This window comes from Kogia breviceps, chromosome 15 (genome assembly GCF_026419965.1).
Source record: "Kogia breviceps isolate mKogBre1 chromosome 15, mKogBre1 haplotype 1, whole genome shotgun sequence".
Lineage (NCBI taxonomy): Eukaryota > Metazoa > Chordata > Mammalia > Artiodactyla > Physeteridae > Kogia > Kogia breviceps.
Window position 1 is genome coordinate 70,763,477 of NC_081324.1, and position 24,239 is coordinate 70,787,715.

Consider the following 24,239-nt stretch of genomic DNA (forward strand, 5'->3'; position numbering starts at 1 on the left):
AGAACAACCTGTGCAGATATCCCACCTCCTTCACGAACCTTCACAGATTCACAGCTGGGGTTGTGGGGAGGCTAGGGGGTTGACAAGGCTCTGACTTCATCGTACAGATGAGGAGACTAAAGTCTAGAGAAAACAGGGGGCTCGCCTAACATCACACAGACCCCATCTGCATGTGACCATCTTGCAGTTCCTTCAATGCCACGTGACTTCCCTGCCTTCAGGCCTTTGCACTGGCTGTTCCCCCTGCCTGGAACCCTCCTCGTCAGCCAGCTCAGACTCATCCTTCAGCTTTCAGCTTCAGTAAACGTCACTTCCTCCAGGAAGTCTTCCCTGACTGTTGCAAACCTGCTCCCCAAACCAGATCTGCAAGTTAAACCTTCCCGTAACACTCAGCATAACTATAACCTTCAGCAGAGCGGAGACCACATTCCCCTTGCTTACAGCTGCATCCCTAGCATCCACCCTGTGCCTGGCACACAGTAGGTGCTTAATAAATATGGGTTTGACTGAGTGAGGAAAGACGCTGTTTTCTGAACCACTCCAGACTGTCCCTCCACGCCTGCCACATCCATGTCGCAATACTCAGCAGACTCCATCCCGATGGAGGGGGGATAAGTGAGAAGCAAGGGCCAGCACCCCAGCCACCCCCACCTTGACCGCCCCCAGTCCCTCACCCCACTTTGCCGGAGCAGCTCAGTTTATTTGCTTTTACGTATTCATGCTGCCTGGTCAGATGTTCTTGAAAAAGGAGTTCCAACCTGAAAACCATTTCAACATAATTACCCCTTATGAAATCCCACATGAGAAATTTTTTTAGAACTAAGCATCAAGAAAAGCCTTGCTTCCCCTTGAAAACCTAGCTTGTTTTTACCTTGGGGATGATAAAAAAAAAAAAAGCATGTAACTCACATTTCCTTTTTCTCTCTGGCCACCAGGAATTTTAGAGCTAAACCTATTAAGTGTGTAAGACCGTATGTTCTGCGTGTCTGCTTATTAATTCACCACCCCACCATTCCTTAGCACCGGTTTTGTGTTTTTCTGGTTTGGCTTGTTTTATTTATTTTTCTATTTTATTATGCATACATCTTATAAGCTGCCTCGAATTCTTCGGGGAATGAGTTGGGCATATAAACAAACAAGCAGACAAAATATTCATCAGGCGCTTCGTTGAGGGGGCTGGTACAAGAGTATTGGATTCCTGCCTTATTCCCCTCAGTTACTTTGCATTTTCCAAAGATCAGGGCTCCCATCTCCCTGGAGGCTGTGCACAGCACAGGTATCCGAGGCGCTGTGGAGTCAGATAGCGCAGGCTCCAAATCCCGTCCCTGCCATTCTCTCCCTGTCCCTGAGCCTCAGTTTCCACATCCGTAAAGGGGATAATACTAATATCTCAGCATAGAAATTTCCTGTGGAGATTGATGAGGTGAGATGTGAGGAGAGCTTAGGGCTGAGTCTCGTACACAGACAGTGCTCAATAAACACCACATATTGGGTCAACAGTTATTTAATGAGTACCAACTATGCACCGGCCTCATTCCAGGCTCTGGGGATGCCCTGATAAGCAAGATCAACCGAAAAGTCCTCCTGCTTCCCTGAAACTTATATCCTAATGGGGGAGAGAAACATTGAGCACAGTTTTTAAAGCACTATGGCATATGATGGCAGGTGCTACGAAGGAGAACCAAACGGCTAAGGAGTGGCGTGGAGGTGGGGTTGTTTGCAAGGAGGAGGTCAGGGCAAGCTTCTCGGAGGAGCTGGCATTGACGCTTGCAGGATGGTAGGAGGGGGCTGCATCATGAAAGGTCTGAATGTCAGACCGAAGGGGTCTGAGGTCCTCTGGGGTACTAGGGAGCCACAGAAGAATGAGGGGAAGCTGAGTGAGGCGCTTATGTCGTATTCTGATAACAACCTTCTGCACTGGAGTCAGCGTGGGGCAGGGCATCGCCCTGGACAGGACCTCCCTACCTGCTCCAGCTGCTTGATGGTGTTTTCCTGCTGGTTGTGGATTTTCTCTTGCTCGAGGGCGCTGGATTCCAGCTTCCAGAGCCTCTCCTTCAAGCCCGCAATGCAACTCTCCCCGAGAGAGGGTGACCCCAGCAGCTCCTGCTTCTGGGCCTGCAGCATCTCCACCTCCTGCTTCAGCTGCAAGGTTTCTTGCTCCTTTCGCTACAAAGTGGGCAGAGATCCGAGGTCACGTGACCATCCTCCTGCTCCCCAGGGACACCTCTACAACCCGCGGGACGGCGCTTTCCACCGTTCAGAGCACGTCGTCTCCACTGCCATCGCCCCCCTGCATCTCGCGGCCCCCCGCCGCGCCCCCTGTGGGACACCAAGGGCCCCTCCCTGGCACAGCTCAGACAGGCTGGGGTGGGGAGTCTGTGGGAAGCAACGCCCTTGCCCCTAGAGCTAGACCTCAGAGCACAAACAGGAGGGGTCTGCCCCATTTGAAAGCTGTGTACCCCGCCGAGGCTGGGCCTGAGATGTTGCAGCAGGGAAGCACAGTGGCCAGGAGTGACTCTTCCAGGTTAGAAAGTCAGCTCCAGGGTGAAAGAAGTCTGGGCTACATCATGAAGGAGCTGCCCGCCAGGCTAAGAGGTGCAGAGGTTCTCCCAGAGTAATAGGGAGCCACAGCAGGCCCCGAGGAGCACCTGAGGGAGGTGCCTGTGTCCTATTTAATCAAATCCCTCTGCACTGGAACCTGCAGGGGACAGGGCGCTGCCCCTAGCTGGGTCTATAGCTAACTCATCCTGAGCCAAGCCTCTCCCCGCTCCCAGGTGGGCAGCTCAGAAGTCAGGCAGGTGACTGGAGCAAGATCGTGAGGGACGTGGGGCTAGGGAGGCCTGCTTATCCATCACCTGCCACCTACGGTTTGCTGATTCAGGCGCGCTGAGCTCCGTGAGCCGGCACCGGCCGACCTGGACGGCCACACGCAGAGCTCTCGCCCCGCACCATCGGCAGCAGGCGCGCGAGGGGCTTCCTGAGACCCAGCAACCAAGAGCCAGGGCGGCGCTGTGCCCCCGCCCCTCACCTTCAGGTGCTGCTGAAGCTTGCCCAGCTCGCACCGGACGCTGGTGTTCTCCTGGGCCACTTTCTCGCGGAGGCCCTTCTCAAACACGGACTCTCCCAGGGCCTGGGCCAGCTGTGTGTCAAACCTGTCGGAGCAGAACGCGGGTCACGGCGGCCCGAGGCGGGTGTGCCTGGGCCGGGGGCGGGAGGGGGAAGGCGGGTGCTGGAGAGAGGCAGTTAGCTTGCTGAGAACCGCTAGGGAGAGAAAGAGAATTAAATGATGGAGGGTTTTGTGGATGTGGTGTAGGAATCCTGAACACCAGAGGGCAACGCTGAGGGTTTATAGTTTCCACAAAAATACCAGACACTTACTTAAAATGTGATAAAAACATATACACAAAAATAAAAATAGAATAAAACTATACGAATAGAGAATAAGAACAAAAAACATAAAGCTATATAGAAAAAACTAACCTATCAGGTTTGCTGACATACGCCAAGGACCTTGAATTCTACCAGGCCCAGGTTTGGCATCTAACATCCATTGACTGGTACAAGAATGTATTTATCAGCAGCACAAACAAGGGATATTCACCATTTCATATCGTGCATGATACTGTGGGGCTCATGCACTCGTTCTCCATATTAGAGCACGGTTATTACCGATAGAATGCTGGACAGTTACACATTCCATCTTGTCTTCATCTAGTTCCTAAGCAGAAAACACAGAGACTGGACAGTCCTCTGGGGGCCGTCAGGGAATGAGGAAGTACCTCCTTCGGAGCGCGCCTGCCCCTCCACGCAGGTGACCACTGGGTGGGAAGCGCTTCCTGGACTGGAGCTCATTCCACTCATCAGCCTCTGTCCCCGTCACAGGCGAGGAAACTGGCAGAGGCTCTGAGAAGCCTCAGTAAGATGTAGCTTTGGTCACTTGCCCTCAGGCCACACAGAAAGGCCACCTGCTCCAGGGAACTGGGTGTGGCCAGAATGGCCCAACTGGGTGTGGGGTTTGGGCCTTGGTGAGAAGAAGGTCTCCCTTGTTACAAGATTGTCCAATGTCCCTTAACGCTAGATGGTCATTCAAAGCCTCAAGACTCCTGAAAGAGCCAGCTACAGGGCATATGAGGGAGGCCTACTGTTGGAAGGGCCCAGAGGCTTTCTGATTGGCTGCTGGTGACATCATTCAAGAGGCACCACTGGCTGCCTCTGAAATGGCAACACTGTGATGATGATAATTGTCCAGCAGTCCCGAAGTGCCAGGCGCTGAGCTGGGATCCATGGGGTCCTTATAACAAATCAGTAAGCAACACATTATAACCATTTCATACAAGAGAAAACTGCAGTTCAGAGAGGTGAAGTGATTCAGCCAAAACCCCAAAGTGGGTTTGAACCAGCTTCTCGGCTGATTTAGCTGGTCCCCCATCTACCTGGTGTTCATGCCCTGGAACAGGGAAGGAAAGACAGTGGGGGCCAGACAGTGATGGATGTTTTCAAGGAGTCCTTACTGGGCCACCTGATGCCAAAGAATGCCTCCAACAGACCCTAACTTCTGGAACACACTGACCGACCAACTGCCTGAGGCCAGAGGGACTCACGCCCTTCACCCCACTAGGAGAGGGCTGGGGGTCCAACCGCCCGTGGCTCCGGCACAGGTCTTATCCCTGTGGAAGCAGCTGGGAGCTCCATCAGCCCTTGGGACTGAGCTTTGTGACCCATGAGTAACCATGGCAACAAGAAGCCAACGTCAAACGGAGCCATTCTGGGCCACTCTGAACTTAGAAGCCAAGGGGGGGCAGGGAACTCTATCAGCATGGAGACATCACTCCATCCAGAGCCCAGCAAACTGAGGAGGCAGCTGCATCTACACTTCGATTAAGCTTAAGGAGAGAGGTGTGAGAAAGTAACACTAACTTCTAGATCTCTCCCTCACTATAGGCATTCTGCCTGAATTTCCACCGTTAGACAGAGACTTCTACTCCCTTATGGGCTCCCAGCTAAAATGCTAGCCTACCTAGAAAGGTAATGGCTGCTATTTGCAATGAGCACCAAAACATAAATTAACTTCTGCTAAGATACGGTAGTGGAGTAGAGAGCATGACAGGGCAGGTAAGTCTTAAGAAGAAGAAATGTAAGTATGATGAAATGGGGACTTTCCCGATGGCCATCATGGGGAGGTTCTTGAGGACCTGGAATGAAGGATTCTACCCAAGGGGGTCGATCACAGGAAAGACCAGAGAGATGGAATTTTCTGGCTGCATAAACTCCAAGGGCAGAACCCTGGCCCCTGCCACCCATCAGAAATCTGAAACCCCCTCATAAGGCCTCTAAGAAGTGGAACCCACAGCTAAGGGCCAGAATTGTCACAGCTGGCAGAAACGTGAGGGGTGATGGAGTCTCGCTTCTCAATTTACAGATGCGGGTCTGTCAGAGCCACTCTTCAGCACCAGGTGGCCTGCTTAAGTCCAAGGACAGCTCTGAAACATCAGTCACTAGTCACTGTCTGGCCCAGACCGGTAATGTCACTTGACAAGGTCACCCAGGAAATGACCAAGGTGGGACTAAGCCATTCTCACCACTGCAAGCACAAGGTTTAGCCAGAGCATCCATGGGAAGGTGGAAAAGGAAACAGAGTCAGCTATCAGCAAGAAGAGAATAAACTTCTCTCATTTGGGGGGGGGCATACTAATAACACCCCAAAGAGCTTCCCCCTGCCCCAAATGAAGGAGTCAGCTCAGGAAAGCTCAAAGGTAAATGAGAGAAACAATATTTAATGCAGATCAATTTCAAAACCTGTGCCAGTCCCATGGAAATATAACTCAGCTTGCTACCTGTTGGAAATAGGCAACCTCAGCAAAACCACATCCTGGCACACATAGCAAGGTTTTTCTGTATTTTTATCCTGGACCTTCTCAAAGAGGCTGTATTTCATCTAACTGCTTCCTACGAAGTTTCCATTAGGGCTTATCTGGCTCAGAACAGGACCCCTGCACATCTTTACCCTCACCAGGTGAGCTGAAGAACTCTGGACACAGCCAAGGAGTCCAGGGATGAAGGCACCCCAGGAGCTGAGGTTCCACGTAAGGAGGCCTGTGAGTGGAAACCGGGGCTCCTGGTCTAGGCTCCACCCACGGAAACCTGTGACAGCACTGCCGGAAAGCAAGCACGGGAACCAGTGTGCAGATTCAAGACTGGCATCTTGTTTGTGCACAAAGCCCAGTCCCTGCCAGAACTGCTCACGTGAGCTGAGAGTCTAAACTTCAAATGAAAAGGGCACTGACTCAAGTTTTTGGCCTCCCCACCATTTTTGACAGTGGGAATAGGAACCAGACTCTAGTCCTGTGGGATCTACCAGCTGTATCATCTAGTCTTCACCACAAGGGCGGCGCTCCACCTAAGGAGAAGAATCAGGCTGAGAAGTGTTGAATGACTTGTCCAAGGTCACACAACTAGCAAGAGGCCCAGCTGGGACTTGAACCAGCACTTGCGCCCCTAACCACCAGGCCAGGCTGTCTTTGCCCTCCACAACGAACTCTACACTTGATAAGTGGGGATGCGGAGGCCCAGAAAGTTCCCCAAGCTCACATGGTCAGCTGGTAATAGAGCTGAGACTGGAGAACAGAAAAGAGTTATTTCTTGCTGGATTCTTGGAAGAACCATAGAGCAGTGTGTGAGGGGAGAGAGAGGAACATCAGAGCAGAACAAGGATGGCAGGCTCCGTGGATGGAGAGCCCTGCCTGAAGCGGAGGGGTCTGGAAGAATGCGGAGACCCCAGAAGACCCCAGAAGACCCCAGCGCCCAGGTGATGACGTGGGACGCGACTCACTTCTTCTGCTTCTTCTCTAGCTCGTGGTTTCGGCTCTGCTGGTTCTCCAGCAGGAAGTGGGTGTCCTGCAGGTCGCAGGTCAGATGGTGGCACTTCCTCTTCAGCTGCTGGGCCATCCTCCTGGCCCCCTCGTAGGCACTCTGCAGCTCCCCAAGCTGTGGGAGGAGTAGAACCAATCAGCCACCCCTGTCAGCGCCGAACTGCCCCCTATTTTCTAGGTCAAGTAGCTGCTGTTTCCAGTGTGAGTGTAATGGGAAGAGAACAGGCACGGGGGCTTGAGCGACCCCGTCCTGACCACTTTTCACCTGTGTCACCATGAGAAAGCTACTTCTCTGAGCTTCAGTTTGCTCAGGGAGAAAACGTTCTCTTAGGGTTTTAAATTTTCCTCAATAATCCTCCTGCCAGCGTGCCCACAGATTCTTTACATGCCCTGCCTCAACTCGACAGCCCCTTGAGGACTATGCGTAATTGATATCCCCATCGGTGGGCATAATCTGGGGAGACGCATGCGGATCAGCCATGAAGCAGCCAAAATGGCACATGGGGAAAATCTGACCAGGAAACCCCTGAGACAGGCTCTAAAGGTCAGGGCGGTAACTGGCACTTGAGATGGGCTGACTTCCACAGGGACACGCGCTGCTGCAAACAAACAGAAAAGCCACGGCATCGCATCTTCCTCCAGGAAACACCCTCCCAAATGTCCTAGTTTAGATCTGGGAGAGAGGGCAACTCAGCACACTCGCTTTGAAGAAATGGCCTCATTAAAGAATTGCTTTAAATAAGCAAAACGCTGAGTTAATGAAGCCTGTAATTCTAAATTCAGTGTTTGAAGGCAAATGGGATGTTTTCGTATATTCTGCTGCTCAGAAAAAGGCTGCACTTTTATTACTTTTTAATGTAGCATGAGTATCCCTCCTTCCGTGGGGAGACTGACCCGACTTTATAATTTGTTATAAAAGAACTGGGCTGTTCCCCTGTGTCTGGCCCTCGCTGGTTATCTATCTATGTCTTCTGAGGACCACGATACAATGTCCGTCTTGGAAGTGACCCCTAAAACCATCTCCAGCGAGCCTCACTTCCACTGTTTATAAAATCCCGTGTGATCTCATCCTGGCCCACCTCTGCAAGTTGATTCCATGATACTTCTCTCTCACAATGAGGAGATACATATATATATATATATATATATATATATATATATATATATACATAAAATAGTGGGACAGGAAATATGACTTCAACTTTTTAAATTTTATTTTCTATTTTTTTTTTTTTTTCGGTATGCGGGCCTCTCTCTGTTGTGGCCTCTCCCGTTGCGGAGCACAGGCTCTGGACGCGCAGCCTCAGCGGCCATGGCTCACGGGCCCAGCCGCTCCGCAACATGTGGGATCTTCCCGGACTGGGGCACGAACCCGTGTCCCCTGCATCGGCAGGCGGACTCTCAACCACTGCGCCACCAGGGAAGCCCGACTTCAACTCTTATTGTGCTTACCTCGAATGGGGACACCAAGACGTAAGCAGATAATTACAACACAGCATGATGAGGCTTTTATCTGGGGAAATAATTCAGGGGCACCCAACCCAATCTGTGTCAGGGAAGACTTTCTGGGGGGAAGGACATTTAAGCTGAGATCTTAAGGTTAGTTGGAGATATCTAGGTAGGGAACAGAAAGCAAGTGTTCTAGGAAAAGGAAACAGCATATGCAAAGGCCCGGAGGTGAGAAAGAATAAGGCTTTTTGGAAGGAGGGAAAAAAATAAAGTACAATGGAACAGAGTAGAGAGTCCAGAAAAAGACCTACAGAAATATAGTCAGTCTATCTTTTACAAAGAGGCAAAGGCTATACAGTGAAGCAAAGACAATCTTTTCGAACAAATGGTGCTGAAACAACTGGTCATCCACATGCAAAAAAAAATGAACCTAGGCACAGATTTTACACAAAAATGACCTTAAAATGGATCACAGACGTAAATGTAAAATGCAAAACTATACAGCTCCTGGATGATAACATAGGAGAAAACCTTGATGACCTTGGATTTGGCAATGACTTTTTAGATAGGACACCAAAGGCACAACTCATGAAAGAAAGAATTTATAAGCTGGACTCTATTAAAACTAAAAATTTCTGCTCTGCAAAAGACATTATCAAGAGAATGAAAAACCACTGACAGGAAGAAAATATTTGCAGAAGACATATCTGATAAAGAACTTATCCAAAATATACAAGGAACTCTTAAAATCCAATGATTAGAAAACAAACAACTCAAATAAAAAACAGGCCAAAGACCTTAACAGACACTTCGCCATAGAAGGTTACTGATGGCAAATAAGAATATGAAAATAGGTTCCACACCTTACGTCATCAGGGAAATTAAAACAAGATACTACTCCACACCTATTAGGATGACTAGAATACAGAACACTGACAACGCCAAATGCTGACAAGGATGTGGAGCAACAAGAACTTTCATCCACTGCTGGTGGGCGTGCAAAATGGTGCAGCCAATTTGGAAGTCAGTTTGATGGGTTTCTTACAAAACTAAACATACTCTTACCATATGATCCAGAAACCATGTACTTTGGTATTCCCCCAAAGGCACTGAAAACTTACATCCACATAAACAACTGCACGTGGATATTTACTGACAAAACATGGAAGCAACTGAGATGTCCTTCAGTAGGTGAATTGATAAATGAACTGTGAAACATCCAGACGATGGAATATTATTCAGAGCGAAAAAGAAATGAGTTATCAAGCTATAAATGAAAAGATGTGGAGGAACCTCAAATGCACATTCCTAAGTGAAAGAAGCCAATCTCAAAAGGCTGCATATGGTATGATTCCAACTATATGACGTTCTGGAAAAGGCGAAGCTATGGGGGCAGTAAAAACATCAGTGCTTGCCAGAGATTGGGGGCGAGGGTAAACTGATGGAGCACAGAGGATTTTTAGGGTGGTGAATCTAGTATGTATGAAACTATAATATGGATACATGTCATTATACATTTGTCCAAACCCACAGAATATATGACAGTAAGGGTAAACCCTAATGTAAACTACAGCAAACTACAGTCTTTAGTGATGGGTCAGTGAATGTTCATTGATTGTAACAAATGTCCCACTCTGGTGGAGGATGTTGACAAGGGGGGAGGCTATGCAAGTATAAGGACAGGGGGTAGATGGGAAACCTCTGTACCTTCCTCTCAGTTCTCCTGTGAGCCTTAAACAACTGAGTTGACGTCTCTTCCCAGTTCCACATTCAGTGACATCACAATGGTAGCCTGAAATTGGCCATGGTGGGAACATTTACACCATGGAAACTGGCAACTGACAAACATTACATATCAGGGTCTGTTTTTAGAGCGACAGTTTATCAGCACACCACAGGTTAAAGTGTAGACTGGGTAGAATGTAGACTAGCGGTGGTTGGAGACAATGCAAAACAGAGGCCAAACTACTTTCATCTAGATATGCCAGACAAGGTTACATTATATTTGTAATGCCCAGCTGCACTTTCAAGAAAAAAAGGGAAATTGCAGGATGTCAGAAATGCAGAGGACACAAATCAAGAGCACTCATGGTAGATGCTAACACTATGGCAGTCAAGGTGGGGGAGAAGAAGAGCAGCAGATCCAGAAATATCCCTAATGATAGAGGCTGTATTCAAATGCCCAGAGGGAGACAGGAGACAAGGCCTTGGGGCCATGGAAGGTGGGAGCTTGGAAGGAAGACCCTTGCACTAAGCCAGGACCCTGAAAGAGCTGCTCCTGTGTGACAGGGGGCAAGGAAAGCTCCACCCATGGCCTGGAAGGGGGTTAAGAATGCTTGCTGCCACTCTGGCTCCCAGTCAGGGAGAAAGGATTCCCGTGAGAAATCAAAACCCCAGGTCTGTGCCTCATGTGGGTTCAAAGCTCAGCCTGACACTTTGGACATGCTGCAAAAATCTGAAATGCAGAATTTATTTAGCATAACCTCGGGGGCTGCTGCAAAAGAGAAAGTGCAAAAGTGCTTCTTCTAAGAGGAACACATCCAAAAACATAAGACTCCATTTAAAATCAATAAAAAGGCTTTTAAAAATTTTTAAATAAGATAGACTCAATTAAAAAAAAAAAAAAAGCTAAAGACACATAAAATCTCACCACGAGGGCTTCCCTGGTGGTGCAGTGGTTGGGAGTCCGCCTGCCGATGCAGGGGACACGGGTTCGTGCCCTGGTCCGGGAAGATCCCACATGCCGCGGAACTGGCTAGGCCCATGAGCCGTGGCCACTGAGCCTGCGCATCCGGAGCCTGTGCTCCGCAACGGGAGAGGCCACAACAGTGAGAGGCCCGCGTACCGCAAAAAAAAAAAAAAATCTCACCACGAGAGTCAGATGGGAAAAAAGGAACATCTACAATGCAGACTACGTGGGGCTGGTGTGCGGGAGGCGCCTGTGGAAGATGAACTCACAATCAAAATTTACAGAACACACAAGCAAACGATTCCCAGCGACAGTCAGTCTAACGTGCGATAACAGAATGATCTGAAAGAGATGCTGAAAGATCCCCTGGCTGCTGTGTGGTTGAGGGGAGAGGCTGGAAGCAATGAGACCAGTTAGGAGGTTGTTGCTCTGATCTAGACGAGAGATGGAGGTGGCGGGTTAGGCTAGAGGCAATGGGGGCTGATATCATTTGACTATTTTAAGAGCACGTTACAATCATTTTACAGATGAGAAACCTGAGACCCAAAAGGTGAAAGTGCTTTCCACAAGGTCAAAGCAGAAAGGGAACTGGAACTCAGGTATCCCGAGCTCACTTTCATGTTCTTTAGTCCATAGTGTAGAACATTCGCATGTAGAGAAACTATCACCCGTATCCCATAGCGACCTGCATGTGTAATATCAGTGGAGGTGGAGAAGCACAGAACAGGTGATGCCCTCTCTCCCTTCCTGGGTTCAGCCAACGCCCTGAAGAGGGAGATGAGACCCTGTCCAATCGCTGCCACTTTTGCAACCCAGACTATCTCCCCCCGCCCTTACCTTCTGCTCCAGCTCGTTCCTAGACGCCAGCTCCGAGTCCAGCCTCTCCTCGGACTGCTGGAGACGCTTCCTGAGGAACTCGTTCTCCATCTGAGCACAGTCGAAGCGCATCTGCCACTCGTCCGCTGTTTAACAGAGTCAGAGAGGCCAGGACGGGAGGCTCAGTGAACGAGGGTGGTTCTCTCCCACGGTCTTAGCTCTTTGTGCACAATTTTGCAGTGTTAATAGAATTCCTGAGGCTGGACCTCAGGCTTCAGATTAACAAATCCCACTTTAAGCCCAAGCTTTAAAAACCACTTCCTCCAGGCAGCCTGTCCTGACTACCTCCAGGTGTCTAACGTTATTGACCACTCACTATTTTAAGTTTGGTCGTTTTACACTGTTCAATTTCTCTACAAGTGCGCAAAGACCTTTTCTTCCCCAAGGAAAGTCCATAGTTTTTGAGGGTAGGGGAGCTGTTTTAGTCATTTGCAGGTTTCTCCATACCCTCTAGAAGAATCCCACACACACAGCCGTTCCCCCCCACATGGTAACACAAGTTCACCAACTGGAGTCATCCTACTGGCCTACCACACTGGGTGACAGAGTATAAAATCAGTGACTGTTGGTTGAATTAATTAACAAATAAATCAATGGGCAATAATTAAAGTGTCTATTAAATGAAGAGCAAGACACACTGGTCGCAAGATGTCTCTATGTGATAGCAAACTTGGTAAAAATCTAAAAATAATCATTTGCTGGTGTGATGAAAACTGTTTGGCTGAAGAGAACAGGCTACAGTACGTTGTGATATCTTTTAACTGAATAAGAGAGTAACATCCTTTAAGGTAATGGAGATGTGGAAAACACTGAACAAATAGACAGTTTAAGATACAGACCCATCCATTTCTCCATCCATCCTTCCATCCATCCATCGTCCATTATTCCATCTACCTTCCAACCCATCCAAACACTCACTGGGCACACTACTCCATACCAGGCACAGGGGATCATGAGTAAGAAACCATTCTATCTTCTGGAAGTATCTACTCGTGGAGACAAACATGTAAAAATTCAGCTTCAACACAGCATGACCAGTAGTCTCATAAAGGAACTTAAGGAAATCCAGAAGAGGACTCAAACTCATAAGGGCAGCAAACTGATTTGTTCATGATTGTGTCCAAAGGACTTACTACGATGCCCAGCATATCGTAAACGCTCCATAACTTTCACTGCTGGAGAGGTGGGGGGATGGATGTTAGGGTGCACGGAGAGGTGGGTACGTGGATGGATGAATGGATGGTAGGACTGAGGTCTTGTAGGAGAGGTCACCCCAATAGGGGTTCTCACATAAAACAGAAGGAGGATATAACTGTAAGAAGTCAGAGCCTCTTCGAGTTTCCATCAAGGTAAATAATATCATGGGAGGAAAGGAATCCTATCTCCCCACCAGGTAAAAAGTCTCAAGTAGCAAACAGCACAGCCTGCAAAAGGAAGGGGCAGCAGAAAGGATTTCTGAGGCAGCCTGTGTTCTCTGTGCTCCAGAGAGGGGTGTGAGTGGGCACCACGAACAGATGAGGAAACTTCTCCATTCTTCAAGGCTGGTTTCCACCTCCAGCCTCCCTCCCCATGGGCACCATTCTTCACCAGTACGTATAAGTGAGCCCTTCATTTTCCAGTCACATCTTTCCTGGGTTTCTCTGACCTCCCCACTTAAAACTGCAAGTTTCCTGAGAGCAGGGCCCAACTAAAATTCTTCTAGAAACCACCCCCCGACACACAACAGGGTCTGGCTCAGTGCTGGACGCATACCGTAAGAGGTTCTCTTTAAATACTTAGCCATGTGTAGTGGGAAAACATATATATTTTTAGCAATTTCTACTCCACCTTGAGCCATAGAAGAGGCTGTGGTGCCACTGCAGTGGTGTGATTAAAGCGTTTTATTGCTTCTTTCCACTTTTCTGTATTGTCGAAATTTTCTGTAATGAGTGTGTATTACTTTCATAATGAAAAACAAAATATTTGTGGACTAGCTTCCTGGAAGAAGCATCCTGAGCTGAAAGCCTGCACGGCTAATGTGCTCATGAGCTAAGTGCGTTTCCCCCATCGTCAGACTCCCATATCTTTGCACAGGAAAACAAATGGCCGGGGAGTATCACTCAGACAGAAATCACAGTCGGGATGGAACTGGGGCTGATGTTCTTCTGGGGAAACTGTGCCGGTTCTGGGCCAACACAACACGTTCCCCACTCCCTGCGTGGACCCTGCCTCGTTGGGTCTCAGGTATCTGAGAACGTCAGGCTCCTGTGGATTAACCTCCCTGGTAAACGCCTGCCCTGGGGGTAGCCAGGAGGACAGGATAATGAGAGCAGAGCAGGAAGCAAGTGTGCCCTGCCTCTCCTCCACCACCTCCGACCTTGGCTCCGGTGGGTGTCCCTGATGTTTCTAGGGCATTGATTCTCTGGGGGCGCTGAAGGAATGATATCAACGTTTCATAAAGGCTGACAGACACGCTGGGAATCCTCCTCAGCTGACTCATTTAGACTGGGGAGAGGAGGTGACAAAGATGTCATCCTGCCCATCCGGCCATGAGATGCGAATCCCCAGGTTACCGTCTTAAGACGGGCACCACCAGGAACCCCTGGCTCCTCCGAACACACCTCCCGTTGGGCAATTCAGGGGTCCTCTCACCCTCTCTCCATTCATTCAGTAGCTGCTGAGTGCCTGACATCACTTAAATGGGGACAGTAGTCGCTGCTCCACAGCTGATGAGCAGAGATAATGATCCCGCTATCGCTAATATCAGAAATAATGATAAAGTAACTAACAGCTGTTCGGCATTCTGTGCCATGCCCGTGGCTAAACACTTTCCATTAACCATCTATGGCTGCGTCCATTTCAAAGATGAGAAAACCGAGGCCCGATAATGTCTTTGCCCAAAGCCACCCATCTAATAAGCCATGGAGTCTAGAGTCAAATCCAGAAATGGGATTTTGTAGATTTCACTTTTTAACCACTGAACTGCCTTCCTCAAAAATTATATTAAAAAGAATCATATAAATATAAGGGTGCCTTGCCCATCCATAGCACCACTATATTTTTAAATCATTCTTTGCATTATTACTAAACAGCACCTGCCACACTGATAATTTATTACTCGGGATACTGTTGGACTGTTTAATGCCTGCATCTTCCACTGGGCTGAGAAGGCAAGGACTGTTCCTTTCTCTCCGCCAACGTCTCGGCCCCTAATGCAGCGCCTAGAGCGTCATGAGCGCGCACTACGTGTGAATGAATGGAATAAAAGGACAGCTTTTCCACCAGCGTCTACTCCCATGGGTCCCAGTGGCTCACCTCCTCCAGTGGGACTCCTTTCCAAATCATTCAAGCGAACTTTCTGCTGGGCTTCTTCCAACTGCTTCTCCACTTCTCCCAAATTCTTCTGGACTTGCTCATACTTGCTCTGGAAGAGAGGCCTCAAGGTTTCAAACTGGAGCTAGACAGAGACCATCTCACCTAAGGTGCCTCCAAACCAGTACTGGCCACCGACCCCCTGCACAGTCTTCAGCCAGGACACCTCCAAGGCCAAGACTTAGGAAGACTCAAATGTCCTCCAGGAGCGTGGGAGTCGGTAAGCCTGTGCATCCCAGATGTGAGCACTCTGCTCAGCCACTCCCCCCTCCACCCCCGGCACTCTGGACCACTCGCCTTTAGCTCCTGAACTTCCCGGGAGGCCCGCAGCCGCTCTGCCCGCTCACTCTCCAGCACCTGGCAGGCCACGTCCCCTTTGAAGCGCTCCTCGGCCAGCTCTGTGGTCAACTCAGCAATCTGGGAGGCGGAAGGTTAAGGCAAGGTTACTTGCTGGCGCTGCACACCCTTCCGCCTCCACACACATCCACAGGACCACCCTTGGACTAATCACTGGGTCTTATCGCAAGGCAACCCTTCAGCATAAGGTGGTTAAGAGCATGGACGCTGGAACTTTGCTGGTCTTGGTGTGGTCGAATTCCTGGCCCAACACTCTGAACCAGGCAGGATGCCTTTCGGATGCTGTTTTCTCAGCTTTAGCGGGGTGGGGATAACTGATAGAATTGTTGTGAGAAATGAGATAATCCACATAAAGCTTAGCATGGTACCCAGCACATAGGAAGCATTTGATTAAAAACCAGTTATTCTAGTAGAAACTCTCCTCATCCATCCTTCAGGGAGCCATCTCACTGGACCAACCAACAGGCTCCCCCAGTAAGACACACTCACAGGTGCCCATCCCCCAGGGATGCTCTCCGCCAGGAAACCCCTCCATGGTTCCCCAGGGTCCACCTGCCCCTGCCAGGTGACAGCCACGCTCACCTGGTATCGACTGTGTGTGCTCCCAACCTGTTTACGTCTCATACACTTTTACCGCCATTACCTATCCTATTAGCTATTACATCAACCTGTAAAATGTGACCGGGCAAAGAGTTTCCATGAAAACTAGGTTAAATGCTTTGGAGGTAACAAATACAAGTGAGTTGCTTCTTAAAATTCTGTCAAACAGGTGTAGGTGCAAAAACTATAAAGAAAAAAACCAGAAGTAAAAAATTTAGGCTTTTGCATTCAAATTTCTTTGCCATTTGCTCTGCTTTAAAGAAATCAAAACCGGAAATGATGTAGCTGTGTGTTAGGGGTGTGGTCCAAAAAAGTAGAAGATCTGGGGTCAGACGCTCATCCCCAAAGGGCTTTGGTCCTACCTCCGTGAGTCGAGGTAGACACGTTTAAAGTTAAAAATAAAACTGTTTATTTTTAAATGAATTCCCACTTGCACTGACTTTCCCCCCTGCTCCCAAAATAACCGACCAAAACCAAACACCAAACGGGTCAGCCCTTCTGTGGTCTTACTGTTCCAAAATACAGCCTTCTGGGTTAAAGGATATGCCGAAGAAAGTGAGGAGAGAAACATGAGTGGACAGTTTAGACCAAGAGGCACAGAACTGACCTTGTACAGAAGAGGAGTCCTCAAGAAACTGAGGTCACTACCCCTTGTGCGAGGCAGTGGATCAAGTCCAGAGGGAGAGAACGAAAAGAAAAAAAAAAAATAGAGGCAAGAACCCCGTACGGGGTTCAAGTTCAGACACAACAACCAACGTATTGTGTGATCCAGGATGAGTTTCTTCCTCTCTGGGGCTGTGGTCACCTGAGCTACAAAATGCGTTAAATTAGGTGATGATGTCTCCTGTCCTTCTGGCAATCCCATTCGATGCCATAGATCTTGCATATAAAGATGTCGAAACACCACAGTTTCCCATCAGACCCTCTGTGTGGTACCGAGGGGCGGCTGTGTGGTGCTCTCACACAGACTCGAGGTGGCCCTTCTGGTGTAGAATCCAGCCCCCGTCAACACTATGAGTTCACAGGCTGCCTCAGAAACCACTCAGCTGCCCCAGGAAGAAGGACGATGCAGATTTATATGTTCTGACATTAAAAAAAAAATCCCCAAGTCATACTGCCAAGGGGAATAAAAAGGCAACGTTGCAGAATAGAACGTTTGGCACGTTTCCATTTTTGTCTGTGCTTTGCACAGACAAAGGCACTCCCAAACTGTGAATGGGGATTCCCCCGCCACGGACCCCCGAAAGGATGGACTCACAGAGGACCCCAATTTCCTTGTGATGCATTTCTGTACTGGTGACTTTTTTTTTTTTTTTTCATTTTATTTTTTTTGTGGTACGCGGGCCTCTCACTGTTGTGGCCTCTCCCGTTGCGGAGCACAGGCTCCGAACGCGCAGGCTCAGCGGCCATGGCTCACGGGCCCAGCCGCTCCGCGGCATGTGGGATCTTCCCGGATCGGGGCACGAACCCACGTCCCCTGCATCGGCAGGCGGACTCTCAACCACTGCGCCACCAGGGAAGCCCTGTACTGGTGACTTTTTAAACCGCTTTTGTGATCAGAAAAACACAAAACAGAAATATCTTTTTAAAATAGTCGAAACCATAAATTGAGCTGGGGCTGCCCTGTCCATTCCATGCCCCCCACCTTTCTTCCTCCTCCAGCCCATCAGCTTCCCTCCCATCTTGCTGACCACACCAGTGACGGCTCAGGCCAAAATGCCAATTTCAATACACAGAGGAAAAAAACCGAGGCTTAAGGGGAGTGTTCCGAAGTCACACAGCAAGTGAGCAGCAGAGCGTGGATGTGGACCCAGGCCCCTTACATCCAAGCACCGACCACCAGTTGAAGGGGGACGGGCTCTCTGGCCGTGTTCCTGGCTGTCTTCGGGGTGGGGCTTCCTCTGCTATTCCTCGCACCGACTCGTCTCTAGAGTATTCATTGCAATGACCTTGGACGGTTGTTTAAATACAAATCTCAGGATCCTCAGATCCCCCAAACCGAAGTCTCTGAGGTGAGACCCAGGGATGTGAATTTCAACACGCTCCAGGGCGATTCTTCAGCACCACAAAGTTTTAAGAGTTACTGCCGTAGAAATAGCTAGGATCGTCTCCTAATTTTGGCCTCCCTTGGCTTTAGATGGGTTAGGTTTGCCTATGGATGTGCGAAGGCATTCAAGCTGGAAAAATGATCCCTTGCAGTGGGTGCCGACTACAGGCCAGTGTAATCCAGGAGCGCCCCAGATCACACCCCTAAACGTGCCCCGCGTCCCTGAGATCAGCACTGATTCCAAACCCAATTGTGTTCTCTCTGCCTTAGCCAATTAGTATGAAATTTAATTTGTGCTAATGGGCCTGAGCAAAGGGAGCACGAAATTAATTTAATGCATTAATTCTGAGTTCCACAGACCCCAGGTCTGGAGACCAAAGGACAATTAGTCCTTTCAACCTGGGCAAACGACAGCCACTTTTAATAGGGACAGTAGCCCCTGACCTCCCCCTGTCCCCACAGAGCCCTCTCCCTTCACACATTTTGGGGTCTGGGGGCTTTGTCCTTGAGGTGAGGGGTAGGCACCACGCCCAGAGCTATTAGGTGAGTGCAAAATGAAGGCCAAGTTAATGAGGGGAGAGCCTGGTCTGCAAAGCCAGAAGGGTCCTCTGCAAATTGCTCCAGGACCAGTTAACCAGCAATTATTCTGGAAGTCTCCCTGGGTCCATCACTTGGCCAAGTCATCAGAAACCCTCTTCCTACTTAGGGACAATGACTCCAAGGGCCTGCCAGAGGGGGGGGGGGACAGAACTGAATTAATCTGCTGTACATTTTGCACGAACAGAAATAATATATCCTGCACGTTGACACCACGCGCGGTTTGAGGCAACAGCGGGTAACAGGGCTTTGAAGGACGTGAAGTGCCGAGCACATGTGGGGTCCTGTGGGCTGTCACTGTCACCTGCCCTTCATGATACAAGCACCCCTGCCCTCGAAGACTCCACTGTCGAGTTGGGGAGAGAAGCAAACCGCATGTGAGGCGCCCACGTGTCTTGCCTCTACCCTGCCCTGGGCTCTTATACTCAAGGACCCTCTGACCCCAAGTCACCTTTCCCGTCGAGAGCAAACACAGCACCCTTCCCCTCTCCTCCTGTACTTTTCAGTTGAACCAAAAGGATTTGTTCATAATAAGCCCTTGAATGGGAAGCAGCTCACTCATCCACTGCTGAGGACAGACATGAGCTTATCGAGCCCTGGGCACAGACGCCTCACGAGGAGGGTCTTTGCACAGGACAAGAAACAGGCACTGAGAGGTGAAACGATGTGCTCAAATCAGAGCTGATGAGTCTCGGAGGGAGTCCGCCGGGGTGGCCTCACTCCCGGGTCCTGCCTGGACCCCTGTCCCGACGGTCCTCTGTCCCGCATCCACTGTCCGACTCACTCCCCTGCCCCGGGCCCCTGGGGGCAGCAGAGAGGGAATCGTCGTCCTCCTGGAGCAGAGGTGGAACAGCTGGCGGGTGCAGGTCAACGGCCTGATAAGACCTGGACCCCAACCGCTCCGCGGGGCCACGGCCAAAGGGAGCCTTGTGGACCCCCCGTGGAAGGGAAGCCCCCATCCCCATCAACCTGAGTGGCTAAAACAGAAAACGGAAAAAAAAAAAAATCAGAAGAGAGAAAAGAGAGAGAGGCGAGAAAATGAACTGACAGGTGAAGCGCAGCCTGACGGCAAGGCCAGCGGCGGGGGGCGGGGGGGGCGCTGTCTGCTGGTCAAGGGGATTAAGCAGGTCTCAAGGTACCTGCCCCTAAAGCTGCCCCAGGCATCAGGGACGACTCTGGACAAACCTCCGGAGGCCCCCAGAGACGCAGGCGGACACCAGTGCGGGCATCACTGCGTTTCTCTTCCCAGCTGGGGACACCACCTGCTCGTAAGTAACAGTAGTAGTGACAGTAACGGCAACACCTCAGTCACAGTCACCCCCAGGCAGTACCGACGGAGTGCCCAGCACAGGCTAACCCACAGAACCCTCACGGCAACGCAGGCAGGCGGGTACTGACGGCTCCAGACTGCAGGCGAGGCACCAGGGTGCAGGCGGCCAAGGACACCCAGCCAGCCAGGGGCAGAGCTGGGCTATGAATTACGGCAGGCTGGCGCCTGAGCCTTCACTTCTAACCACACCATCAAACTGCCTCTTGGGGGCTCAAAGAACATGGAACGAAGACGGGTGTGTGAGCCGAGGAGCAAATGTCGGTGGAGATGGGCTGCTGCTTTAAGAATGCCGAGAGAAGGGGCATCTCCTGAGCAGGACGTGTGGGGATGGACACGTCACCGACTGGCCTTGGGGGGAGAAGGGACAGTTATGGGCTTTCACGAGCTTTAGAAAGGGTCTTCAAGGAACCCCAGCACCCCCCAAAAAGATAATAACCCCTCATGTGCTGTCACCCACACATCCCATCCTGAGAATGTTCTCTGGTCCAGCCCCGACCTTCAGGATGGAGTTCAACCCTCTAACATGCTTCTCACGGCCCCCGTGACCCGGCCCAGCTTCATGGCCTGACCCCCACCCCGTAATCACCCTCGCTCCATGAGACACTCGAACCGCCAGGACTGTAGGTGCCGGATCAAGTCCCTGCGCTCTGTCTCTGCCCTTGCTCTGCCCTCCGCCTGGAATGCCTCCCCACCCCATGGCCTGGCTGGGCCTGCTCATCCTTCAAGACCCCTCCTCCGAGAAGCCCTCCCTGAGCCCATTCCCAGTCCGGGTGGATGCTCCTCCTTGATCCCAGACAGACCTGGGTTCCAAGCCCAGCTCTGCTACTCCCGGGCTGTGTGATGTCAGACAAACCACTTCCCCCCTCTACGACCTTCACTCTCCTCATCTAGAACGTGGGGTACTAACACCTCCCTCACAGTGTGAATTGAAGGTAAAATGAGATGATGCAGGTAAAGTATTTATCATAGCACCTGGCACAGACACACTGCTCGTTAAATGTGACTTTAATTACTAAATTCGGCACTACTCCCATTCATTCAACGCCCACTGAATGCTTGGAGGGGTGCAGAAATAGCTAAGACGGATCATTAGCTTTGAGGAACGCAGTTTGCTGGGGGGTAGGTAAAAAATATCCACTGTGTATTCGTCACAGCGGTGATGCGTCAGAGGTAGTGTGATGGCTGCTTTACAGGCACCTCCTCACACAGCCCTACACAGAGGAACGCGTAATATCACTGTCACCGTCTTACTCGTGGTGACACAAGGGCTCAGAGTCTTGAAGAATTTTGCCTATAATCCCACAGCAATAAGGGCACAGGGTCAGCCGTCCTGACGGACCCTCCGCTCCTGTCCCAGAGCACCGGGGCGGGTCGCTGTCCTCACCCCCACCTCGTACAGCCCCCCGCGCCTGCATCTGTGTTGGGAGGCAGGTAGAGACGAGATGATGGGCCCCATTTTCACCTGGGGAAGCAGAGGCACACAGAATGGACTTTCCAGCCGAGCCCTCCTCTGTGGGGCTTTGGCTCACCCCACCGTGGCCATCTTTAAACATGCCCACCCAGTGTCGGCAGAGCCTCTGCAGCTGGCTGTCCGCCGGGAGGATGCCCTCCCCGGCATGTGCCCCCAGTGAAGGCACGCGAGACCCTAACATCTTGAGTCAGGGAGGAAACCAGGCTGTTTTACTCTCCTGGGGACGAGGGGCTACCACATCCCGTCCCCACCGAGGCACAGCGCTGTGCCAGGGCACAGAACCAGGCGTCAGGAGAGCTGGGATGAGGTCAAAGCCCGTGACCCCCAGCAAGTCACTTCCTGTCCCCTCCTAGAAGTCAGCTGCTGCTGGACACCGTCACGGCCATCACAGCCACCTCCCTCAGGGCTATGCGAACGCACTTCTGCCCTAAGCCTCCCGTCCCCGCTGCATCCCGGTGATTCTCTCGGCAATTCCTTACCCAGAAGTGAAACTTCCTGGGCTAATGAGGCCAGACATCGGAGCGCACGGGCCTCCGTCTTTTGCCGTAAATAAGGTCCTGGATATATTCCAGAGAGAGAAGAGACCACCCCTCTCTCACGCACCGCCACGTGCTCCCGCAGCCCGCCAGGGGCTCCCCACCAGATTGGCTGCTTCCTTGTGAAAATAAAACCCCCCACTTGGCATCCAGGCCGATCCTGCACGCTTGAGGAAGACTTACAGCCAGCGACTCAGAGGTTCCTCGTCTCCTCTTCTGCTCCTTCGCAAATGAGGCACTCAAATCATTTTGCCATAACGCTGTCTTTTGACTAAGCCCCGTCAAATGGAGTTCCCATTGATGAGGCAACACCGTGTTTCAGCCACGGTCCTGCGGCTGCTTCCCCCCCGCTGAGATGAGGGTGGGGTGCAGACGCTGTGAAGGGGGCTGGGGGTCTTCAGGAGGCACAGCCCTGAAGGAGTGTCTGCTCCCCAACTGTCAACAGACACTCGCTTCCAAGAAAGGAGACCCGTGTGGAAGGAGATGTGGGAAGAGACACTGCGTATTAATGTTTCTCAAAGTGTGATCCCTGGACCAGCAGGTTCGGCATCAGCTGAGAACTTCTTAGCAACACAGAAGCTCCAGGGCCACCCCAAGCCACCGACTCAGAACCTCGAAGGCCGGGATCCAGCGATCTACATCCTGACACGTCCTCCTCTCGGGGATTCTGACACACGTTCACCACTGCTCTAACACAGCACAAGCCTCCCAAATCAGAGTCACCTCAAGGCTTGGTGAAGAAGCACTGAAGGACTCCCACCTCCAAGATTCCCTCCTGGGTCAAAGCCTTGAGAGATGGGACCAGGGAAGCTACAGGGCTAACAGCTCCTCTGGATGACTCTGATGCTCTTTAAAGTGCAAGAGCAACCAATATAAATCAACAGTAGCTTTGCCCAGGTCATGGGTGGGAGGTGGTGGGGAGCGAAGGGAATTAGAGCCCTTTCTTCAAATAGAATCTTGCTTGGGCCCCAACATGCTACATTTCACCAAATCTGAGCTGCCATTGATTGTAAGATGCACCGTTGCAGGATGTAAGAAACGAACATGCGGCCAATTTTTAGTGTTAGCTGCCACTGATTGTTAAGACGCATCCTGAGTCCAGAGATGTACCAAGGGAGAAAATAATGTGCATCTGAGAATCGATAAAAACATAGAATGAAACCAAAAAAGTGCATATACTGTAATGGATGCAGGTATGGGAGTCCTGGAGCCCTCTGACCTCCTCCTCGCCCTCTGGTGGGTCTGAAGAGACGCCGGGCTTCAGAAAACACTTCAAATGACTGCGTCAGAGAAGGCAAGCCACAGAGTGGAAGGCATGTGTTGAGCAACTGACCTAATATCCACGGCATATAAAGAACTGCTACAAATCAACAAGAAAAGCAATAGAAAAGACATGAAAGACCACTTTGCCAAAGAGGATAACCAAATAGCCAAAAACATGTGAAAAGGTGCAAATTAAAATCACAATGTTGTCCAAGTGCACACCCACCAAAATCGCTAAATGAAAAAGGCAGAGAATGCCCAGTGCAGGTAAGGATGTGGAGCAGGCAGAATGCTCACCTGTGGCCATGTGCAAGTGCAAACCGACACAAACACGGTAGCAAGCTGCTTGGCAGCATCTACGAAAACTGAACACAGAAGTAACTTAAAACCCAGCCATTCCATCCCTAGGTGTATTCCTAACAGAAATGTGTGACCTGTGCACCAAAAGACACGTGTGAGGATGTTCACAGCAGGCTTGTTCTTTATAGTTGAAAAATAGAAACAGCTGAATGTTCCTTTAGAGTAGAAGGGGTAAAGAGTGGTCTCTGCACCTAACGGACTACTCTACAGCAAAGGGAGTGATCCACCATCACCCACGACAAGGTGGATGAATGTCACAAATGATGTCAAATGAAAGAAGCCAGACACAAATGAGTACACATCTTTGATGAATTTAGGTAAAGCGCAAAAACAGGGAGAAAACTAATCTATAGTGTCAGAAGTCAGTTTGGTGGCTACGGGTGGAGGGTAGTGGCTGAAAGGGGGCACCAGGCGGGAATCTCAGGGAAGCTGGGGGCGACCTCT

The 24,239-nt window shown here is 50.5% G+C and overlaps 1 protein-coding gene and 1 long non-coding RNA gene across 15 annotated transcripts in view; both read right to left on the reverse strand.

Annotated features, from left to right (window-relative positions):
• The window catches only part of MYO18B (myosin XVIIIB), a 239,503-nt gene that overhangs the window by 108,081 nt on the left and 107,183 nt on the right, over positions 1 to 24,239 (reverse strand). For all 14 annotated transcript variants that reach the window (XR_010836953.1, XR_010836954.1, XR_010836950.1 and 11 more), the window contains 6 exons: positions 15,532 to 15,651; positions 15,178 to 15,286; positions 11,845 to 11,969; positions 6,830 to 6,984; positions 3,029 to 3,152; positions 1,966 to 2,166 (listed from right to left, as the gene is read on the reverse strand). Coding sequence is in view for 7 of the 14 variants with exons in the window: in XM_067015387.1 (XP_066871488.1) it covers positions 1,966 to 2,166; positions 3,029 to 3,152; positions 6,830 to 6,984; positions 11,845 to 11,969; positions 15,178 to 15,286; positions 15,532 to 15,651 (834 nt within the window). In the remaining 7 variants the exon portion in view is untranslated. The remainder of the gene's footprint in view (positions 1 to 1,965; positions 2,167 to 3,028; positions 3,153 to 6,829; positions 6,985 to 11,844; positions 11,970 to 15,177; positions 15,287 to 15,531; positions 15,652 to 24,239) is intronic.
• Positions 19,009 to 22,650, reverse strand: LOC136792716 (uncharacterized). The gene is made up of 2 exons (XR_010836956.1): positions 22,356 to 22,650; positions 19,009 to 19,812 (listed from the first exon to the last, which is right to left on the reverse strand). It is a non-coding gene; the product is annotated as an uncharacterized lncRNA (long non-coding RNA).